This window comes from Rutidosis leptorrhynchoides, chromosome 2 (genome assembly GCF_046630445.1).
Source record: "Rutidosis leptorrhynchoides isolate AG116_Rl617_1_P2 chromosome 2, CSIRO_AGI_Rlap_v1, whole genome shotgun sequence".
In the NCBI taxonomy this organism is placed as follows: domain Eukaryota; kingdom Viridiplantae; phylum Streptophyta; class Magnoliopsida; order Asterales; family Asteraceae; genus Rutidosis; species Rutidosis leptorrhynchoides.
Genome location: NC_092334.1, coordinates 126,791,078 through 126,800,446, shown reverse-complemented (window position 1 = coordinate 126,800,446; position 9,369 = coordinate 126,791,078). Strand labels below are relative to the sequence as shown.

At 34.0% G+C, this 9,369-nt stretch overlaps 2 protein-coding genes across 2 annotated transcripts; one reads left to right on the top strand and one right to left on the bottom strand.

The window, feature by feature from the left end:
• The first annotated feature begins 211 nt into the window (after positions 1-211).
• LOC139888252 (uncharacterized) lies at positions 212-893 on the top strand. The gene is made up of 2 exons (XM_071871275.1): positions 212-543; positions 644-893. The coding sequence occupies exons 1-2, from the start codon at positions 212-214 to the stop codon at positions 891-893; spliced, it is 582 nt and encodes a 193-aa protein (XP_071727376.1).
• Positions 894-1,097: 204 nt separating this feature from the next.
• On the bottom strand, positions 1,098-7,046 carry LOC139891370 (sucrose nonfermenting 4-like protein). The gene is made up of 13 exons (XM_071874335.1): positions 6,743-7,046; positions 6,534-6,621; positions 4,749-4,931; positions 4,419-4,553; positions 4,253-4,312; positions 3,381-3,470; positions 3,051-3,185; positions 2,589-2,733; positions 2,315-2,488; positions 2,058-2,121; positions 1,900-1,969; positions 1,446-1,560; positions 1,098-1,360 (listed from the first exon to the last, which is right to left on the bottom strand). The coding sequence occupies exons 1-13, from the start codon at positions 6,862-6,864 to the stop codon at positions 1,269-1,271; spliced, it is 1,473 nt and encodes a 490-aa protein (XP_071730436.1). The 5' UTR covers positions 6,865-7,046; the 3' UTR covers positions 1,098-1,268.
• Between the last annotated feature and the right edge of the window lie 2,323 nt (positions 7,047-9,369).

Here is a 9,369-nt window from a genome sequence, read left to right as displayed (position 1 = left end):
GTCCGAACGTATGGAAATGGAAGATATGAAATGGTGCCAATATTTTATTTTGGCATGATTCTTGGATTAATGGTTGTATTCTAAAAGACAGTCTTTTCTTCTCTTTCCGACTCAAGTCTCCTCCCACTTGCTACAGTTAGTCAATGTTACTCTTTTTTCTAGTTTTCAACTGTTGCATTTAATTGAGTGGGAACTTCATTTGGTTCGCCCTATGTCCCTGTGTAATTCGATCCAACTACATGAGCTGCTGCGTTTGTTATCTGTCGTCCAAATCGACGAGTTGGATGAAGACAAGCTGGTTTGGTCAGCCTCGTCTGAAGATGTTTATTCAGTTTCCGATGCAGTTCGAATTCTTGTTCAATCTAACTTTGATACTCCTCCCTCGTGGCCAAAAGTCGTTAGGGGTAACAATGTCCCGTCTAAAGTTATGTTATTTCATTGGCTTGCTATTCGTAATAACATTTCCGTTAAAGACGTTCTCATTAAAAGGCATGTTTTGCCTTATCGAACTTGTGTATCTGGTGCTTGGAGGAAATCAAAACGGTCAATCATCTTTTGTTACATTGTAAGTGGACGTTTAAAATTTGGTCGGACCTATTTAGATGGTGGAACTTTAATTGGGTTATTCCGGGTTCAATTGTAGAGTTTCGTTCGATTGGTTCTACGGTATGGGCATTAAAGCTTCCAAATATTGGAAATTGATCGATCCCGCTACTATTTGGGAAATTTGGTTGGCAAGAAACAACTTTATTTTCAACGGGAAATTTATGTGTCATTCGGTTTTCGTTCGCAACATCAAGCTTAAGACCTTCCTTTGGGCAACGAATCTTAAGTTTTGCAACGGGCTTCACTTCTATGTTTGGGATCATAACCCGTCTTTATTATGTTATTAGTTTCTTCTTTCAATTTGTATCGCTCAATTTGACCGAGTTTGACTCCGTCATTGTAACTTACTTTATATCTTCATTGTTTGGTTGTTTTGATGAAGATCTTTCAGTTTATACAATTCATCCTTTTCGCCTTAAAAAAAAAACCACTACCATCAACAAGTTCTTTTGTAAGTCTGCTAAAAAAACACCCCAGTTTCCAGTTAAAAGTGCATTCCGCAAAGTATCAGAACTACCAGAGCACAAAAGTAAAGTCATATAATGGTGAAAAGAATGTAAAAGACAAAATTTACATAATGCCAATGCTCTAGAAACTAATACACTTTATCCAAATTGTAATTGTAAGCTTAAAAGAATAATGAAGAATTACGCCTGCAACCGTTAGCTAAGCAGAAACCTAAATACGTCTCCTAAAGAAATGATACCTTCTACCCTCTTGCTTCCGGCCTCCACAATCACAACTCGTCTTACGCCTGACCAAATATGAATACGAAATTAACAAAAATATATATACTATGTTTTGTATACATTCATACTTTCACATGTATAGGGGATTACCAGGTTTTGCTAATCGTTCCATGACTTTGTGTAAAGAATCGGAGCGTAAGCACATGTGGCATCTTTGCCCAGTTGTCCCATAAGAGGAGTATGATTCATGTCCCAGCTGCAAAGCCTGGTAATATAATAACAATATATATATATATATATATATACCAACTTAAAAAAGAAATATACTTTAAAGACTTTCAACCAGTTTGACCCATTTTCCTTTTAGTCGATTTTTCGTATTACATGCTTGAGCAATGATAGATAAAGTTATTACCCGTATTGACAAATTCATAGGTAAATGGGTCAAATTGCCTTATGAATTAAGATAAAAGACTTCACAAATCAAAATTAACTTGCTTGATGAATAGTCATTTCTTCAAGGTTAATGTGTGTAATCGAGACCCTTTTTCTATGTTGACTTGAGAAGTAAGATAAAAGACTTCAGAAATCAAAATTTACTTGCCTGATGAATAGTCATTTCGTCAAGGTTGATGTGCGTATAGATTTTGTCTTTAGCCAATGCAGTGATGTCACTGTCAAAAGCAAACCAAAGTTGTAAGAACAATGTTAAACTCCTTAGAATACAAAATTTAATTAAATGATAAACAGAGATAGATTTACCTTCGAGAGTATACATCCAATAATGAATCGTTATCATCGACAATGGGAATTGAACTAACTTCAGCTGTTAAAAAGAAAGCAGGGAATACATAAAACTGAATATGATTATATAGTTATTGATTCCGATTACTCGATTAGGGTGTTCATATACGTTACTGATTTATCATGACGACAAAATAAGACAAAAATACATATATCAAAATATAGACAGCTTTGGATATCCTTATACTTTTTGTATCTAACGAGCAATGACACACCTTGCACAAACAAAGTTAGCGCTGCACTAAGAGGGGAATTCAGTTTCAAGATCGCTAACGGTTGTTGACTAGAATCTCCGATTTTTGGTACCCATGTACCCAAAGGGAGAGAACAAATTGGCAGTTGCAATATGGGCAACGAACTTGCAGAATGTCTAAAGTATCTGCAAACAACTGGATCAACGGATGAATTCAGTTAGTAAGTCAGAATGATGAAAAAAAAAAAAAAAAAAAAAAAAAAACACTGTGTCGAAAAAATAGGTCAGAAGCTTACGTTTTAGTACTTCAGAAAGTGAAGCAAGAAATAATAGTTGTGGATATGAACCATCGTCTGAAGTTGAATGAGTAACTGGAACTGTAGCTACTCGGTTCTGAAGTATCTTTAAACTTACATCTTTCAAATTTTCATCTGGCCCCACCTTAACAATCAAAATAGATGTATATAACACATTACAATTTGGTTATTGCAATCAATGGAATTGGAGTTACATTATCGTAAAATGATAATTTATAAACAGATTTTTTAGAAGGAAAACCATGTTGCCAAAACTGTGCCAGTTAAAAATAAGTATTTGAGTAAAATGTCTTGAACTATATTTATAAAAACATTCTGCAAAACAAACGCACCTAAGAGAAATTGGTATATGTTAAAGTGGGTCGGGACATCAAAGAGTCATTAAGATTTTGAAGTTCTCATTACAAACATGAGGCATAAATTTGCAAAATAAACACTCACCTGTACCAGTCTCCTGGAATATAATTTACCATGCTCAATAGTTTGTTTAGTCAAATATAGCTTTGCTTCTTTCCAAGCAGATATAGTATGGGTCTCGAGTTCTTCTTCTGTAAGATTTGACCCGCGACTACCAAGCTACAAAAAAAATATAGTATCAAGAGGTCAACCACTGTAAAGCAAGTATTAATTAAGAATGTAGTTTTCCTCGTGAATTGCTAACTCACATATCACTAGTTACAAACCACAATTATTATATATATATATATAAACAAAAGTAGACCTGAAAACACTTAGTCTCGTTGTTCATAATTGGGTTCGCCTTAAACTTACCTCCCGCATAATCAAAATAAAATCCAATGCACTTAAAACACCAACAAACTGACCCTTGCTAAAGTCCCAAAGAGGAGCCGTAGAAATTCCCTGGAAATTGCGCAATTATAGAAATCAGACATATAAAGGAATAAATATGCACAAAACATAACACACGCAATAAAGTAAATAAAGATCTTGATTATATCATAAGATCATATAAGAGTGTTAATATGGGGTGTCAAAATAGGTGGGATGGGTAAAAGGACAAAAGGAGTAGTTAGCAGTACTGGTAAAAGTGGATCAAGTCAGGTTGACCAAGAGAAACATTTTGCCCAGAACTTATTAAGTTCTTTATAAACAAATAATGTGTTCATATGAACACAAACATTATACACATTCTATATATTTTTATCAAAATTACTCTAAATTATGAATATAGGAATTCAGGACATCTCATACATTACAGATATAGAGCGGCTTTTGACCCATTCAACCAATTTACCACATTTTCTTTTTAGATAATTCTATCCAATTTGACCCATCAGAGATCAAAACATTGCCCAAATCACACATTCTTACGAAAATGGGCGTAAAGTCCATCCTTGGTGATACTTTTGCCCCCTAGCACATGTTACATGTGCCCGACTCCAAAGGTATGAAAACTGAACGTAGATTGTAGAACATGATTTATGCAAGGAAATACATGAACTATACAGCTTGATAGACCAGAGTAACCAGCAATCGCATTCTAATTATATTAATATTCCTTGGTAAAATACCATAATCTACCACTCTAAATCTATGTTCGTCGTGACGTACGTCATACAAGGAGATTGAATAATCTGCGGAAACACACCTCAAAGTCTATATTCAAATATAAAGGTAGATACCTGCTCATAAAGGATATGAAATGCTTGCTTTACAGGTAATTCAACATCTAAAGCAAAGACCTGAGAAAATAAAACTGTGATATGAACTAAAATATGTATATGTTGTTGATATAAGATCTATGATACTAAGATATAATTTATTAGAAGAGCAGAATTTATATGAAACCTTGCCGGAATCAGGGAGCAGCTCATAAGCCATATGTGTAGACAAGAATACAGAAATCCGTTGACGGGATACCTCCAGGTCAGCTTCTGATATCCTTGGCAACGGCTCATGTGATGTACTCTCTGAAACCCGTACCTGCAATGTAATATACCAACCAAATTTATCATCACCACGAGTCTCTGGTGAAAATAGGCATCAACAATTATGAGTTCAAAATAACATAGAGTTTAACAAAGAATATGATTATAAGAGAACGGTATGGTGCATTTAAAAAAGTAGAGAAGAAGAAGAAAGTAAAGAAAATAATAATAGGATTCAGCGGCTAATTACCACTCGCTGAAAGGCATCATTGTCGACATCCATGTTTGAACCGCAAGTCATACGCGGACTCAAGACTGCAGAATTGTGGTCTGGCTCTCTTGTTAATAGAACGGTATTCACGATACCATAATTACCAGTTACGTAAGGTTGATGTTCGTCATACCGCCACTCACCATCAACAATAAATTTATACTGCACAATGGAAACAACATGAAAGTACAGTTTTACCATTCTTCACAAAAGGTGGTATTGGACATAAAAAAAGGAGGCCACCAAAGTTTATGAAAATGTGTTTGTAGGCCATCTATATATTTAAAAACGAATTTGTAGGCCACCCAAATTTATATATTGATCATTGTATGCCAAATTCGAATAAAAATCATCCGAAATATGTAAATACACATGAATTTCGTAAAATAGCAATACCTCCATTATTCAAGTTTTTTTTCATATATAAGAGTTATTGCATTCTTTTACATTTTTACGATGAATTGTTTGGACACATTTGGCATGTATGAAAAAAATACAAATTCGGGTGGCCTACAAACACAAAATGATAAACTTTAGTGGCCTCCTAGTATATAATCCCTAAAAAAAATAATTGAACTATCCAGTTCACAACATCATGAATTAACTTAAATTGAGATACCACTGGTTTAATCAATCTTTCACTCTCCATGACAAAATAACGTTCAACTTTTAAAAGTCTTTTTTATGCAAAATAGAATACTTGTACGTAACTTTATCAAAGTGAATGCCTTTCTATATCATGAACCATAGTGATACAATATGTACATAAGTAGCTTTCCACATTCTAACACTTAACTAGCTCATTAACTATCCAAAAATTGACGATAAGGAATCGGCTAATCAAAGGGTCAATAATTTATCCATTCACTTGTTCAAAAGCCAATAGCAATTATCGTAACTGGCAGGAGAAAGGGTATGCACTTTCATAGCCTTAAAAATCTATATATAGTAAATCGATTTTAATGTTTCCTTGCTCATTTTCTCTTATAGTGGATACCTTACATAAATAGGGTGCATACCTGTTCAAACTCAAACAAGTGTGCAAGTGAGTTATACAATTTACTCCAATTTATTAGGCATTTGCATTAATGATACACTGCACTCACTCTATTGTAATTTATACATAACTATTAATTGTTAATTATATTAAATGACCCAAAATGGCAGCCAATGGTTTTAAGGCATATATGTATGTAACCTTAAGTGTGTCGATTTCGATTTTAATCACATTTGTTTCCACACAGCTGATGTTATGTAATGCTATAAAGCAGATGTTTTGGAATGTTTCCAAATACATTTAAGGTGTAGAAGAGAACAAAACTTTGAAAACCAGCGATAAATATATTAGAATATGTCACGATCCCACATCGGATGAGGTACACCAAAAAGAGGTTTATAAGCTAGCTTTGAGAGTGAGTTCTACACTTGGGCTTATCACTTGGTATGAACCTAGTAGGGGATAGGTTCATAGCATAATATGTTACTGGTATTATATCTCGTATAACTAACTTAGAGATACTAAAATCAAATTTTTTTATGTATCTTTTTATATTAATGAATATGAATATTTGTACTAGTTAGTGCCTATCCTGTTTAAAATTCCCAGCTCCACCACTGATTATCGTTCGCACTATAAATAATGATATAGTTTGTCAAGACTTAAATACCGATTGCTCAATCAGGAAACTTCTGAGCCCATGATCTCAAGTTCAACATACACATTAGCCTCAAACGAAACGGAACCAAATCAAAGTAAAAACTCACCTGATGATAACCAGGTGGTAAGCTGCATATCGTCTGATACACAGTAGGACATCCCTCAACCTGCATCATCGGCCAGTGTTCGGACCACCTTTACAAAATGCACATGACAATATACCATCAAGTAAAATATAATTATTGGGTCTATTCACTTAGGCATTATCACAAACACCTGTCGTGCAACTACAAAAAATCAAAAGCTAAGATCTTACCCTGTAAAAGAACCACTTAAGTATACACTTGTTCCACCATAAGGCCACACAAATCTTGCTGGTGTTAAAACTGTACCAGTACCACCACTTTCCGTACCAGAATCCATCCCTAAACCAGACATTTACTTTCTCACTTATAATAAAAATTAAACTAAACAAATTCACAAACTTTAGTCAGATCAGAGAGCTTTAATGAAACCCTAGCCCTGAATTCAATATTAAGAGGTCGAAAAAGATCAACCTCATGCAGATAAGAGATAAATTTAGAGGAAAAAAAAATGAAGCTTGAATAAAAGTAAAAAATTGGATCTTGATACAAGCGTGGGAAATTCAAAGGAGTAAATATATAACGCTAGATATATAGAAAGCAAAAAGAAGATGGAATTTTTGTACGGGAGGTGGTAATACCTATTTGACCTTTAACTAGTCCGATCCGGCACGCGCGATACGGCGGGGGCTTTCGGCCTGCGTATTTATATTTAACGTAGCTTTCTGTATTTACAGAAGGGAAAACGGCTCATGTGTTAAGCGCTGTTATAGATGGCGTTGTCTTTAGCGTTTTTTTTTAAGTGTCCGTTTTGAACGTAGTTAGTTTCGTTTCGTTCATAAAATTATTTCGAGTCTGACTCTGACGGTGCTGTCGAAAAATTTTAACTCGCGACGAGCAGGAAGATACGAGTTGTCGTTGTGTTTAGCGTTTTTTAAAAAAGTGTCCATTTCGAAAGTAGTTAGTTTCGTTTTGTTCATAAAATTATTTCAAGTCTGACGGTGCTGTCGAAAAAATTTAATTTGTGGCGAGCAGGAATATACGGGCTGTCGTTGTGTTTAGTGTTTTTTAAAAAGTGTCCGTTTCGAACGCAGTTAGTTTCGTTTTGTTCATAAAAAAATTTCGAGTTTAACGGTGTGGTCGGTGGAATTTAACCCGCGTCAAGCAGAAAGATACGGACAGTCGAAGCGTTTGGGTGGAGTTTATGTTTTAAGTAAGAGAATTTATGTTTTACCCCCTGGAGTTTGGTGTAGTTTTTGTAAGTTGGTTATAATTGAGGGGGTTGTTTTGCTTTTTTTGGGGTTGGTTTGGTTGGGTGTCGTTTGATAAGGTGGGGGTGGCCAAAACGACCACAAACCCACCTCCTTTAGAATATAGATAATTATACTTATAATAATAGTATAATATAAGTTCAGCTTCCTAAATTAATCTAAGGACATAACTATAAATTTATGAGACAAAAATGTACATGGATCAAAAAGTGGCGTGTGAGGTATGGAGAATAACTTTTTGTTATTATTTTTTTGGAATGCCAATTTCGGCATCGAATCATCTCATTTGCCACCCACACACCCGTTAGGAAGAAACTCCTCGCATCCATCGCGCAAAGCGTACTCGGAATGCTTTAGGTTAACTGCTTGACACGCACATAGTGAAAGATACCAGAGGCACAACCTTGGAGAAAACTCCCCACACGATTTGAACATGCACCTATTTTTTCAAAGATACATGTCCATAACCAACTGAGGCTTTTTACCACTCAACTAATAGTAATCAGGTTCTGTTGTTGTTGTGTAATGGCACTCGTACGTAATTGTAAGTCGGTAATAATTTAAAAAGCATTACTACTGGTGAAATGACCCGTATAACTACGGGTTTGTTTAAATGGAAAATATAATGATATGTATTAAGTATTAAGTGAATGTAAATGCTAAAGTCATTTATTTTAGTGACTTGTGAAACCACGGATTCCGACTACGAAACTTGTCATTGTTTTTATAGAGACATGTATTTTCACATACATATGTAACGTAATTAATCTCGGAAATAGAATCTATATTTAAATATTAATAGTATAATTATTATAAATATTATAATAAAATAAATAATTAAATAATAAATAATAATAATAATAATGAAGTTTGTTCAAAGTGAAGTATTTATATTTTTAATAATAATAATAATTGTTATTATTATTAAATGTCTTTTGAATTTTTTTTAGAAAATTAAAATACAATTATTATATAAAGGTTGTAGAATATGCTTTAAAATTTGTAAATGTGTTCATTGGGTATTCTGTAGAATATTGTACAATTTGTTTTAAATTTTGTACATATGATCATGTGAGTGTTTTATTATAAGATTGTACATAATGTTTCAAATATTGTATATATGGTCACGAGGTGTTTTACCATAAAGTTGTAGATAATGTTTCAAATATTGTACATATAGTTATGATGGTGTTTTATTTCCTTTCAAATATTATACATATAGTTATGATGGTGATGCGGATAAGGTTAGATTTTTGGGATCTTTAGAAAGCCTTATGGGAGGTAATGATAATGCTTGGGTGTTTTGCGGAGATTTCAATGAGGTAAGGGAATATGAGGATAGATTGAATTGTGTATTTCATCAAAACAGGGCAAACCGTTTTAACAATTTTATTGCGAAAAGTAACTTGATTGAGATACCGATCAGTGGGAAGAAATTCACCCGCATTAGCGACGATGGCACCAAGTTTAATAAACTAGATAGATTTCTAGTATCGTATAATTTTATTCGTCTTTGGGAGGACCTCTCCATTATAGCTTTGGAGAGATTTCTTTCGGATCATTGCCCACTCATTCTCCGGGACAAAGTC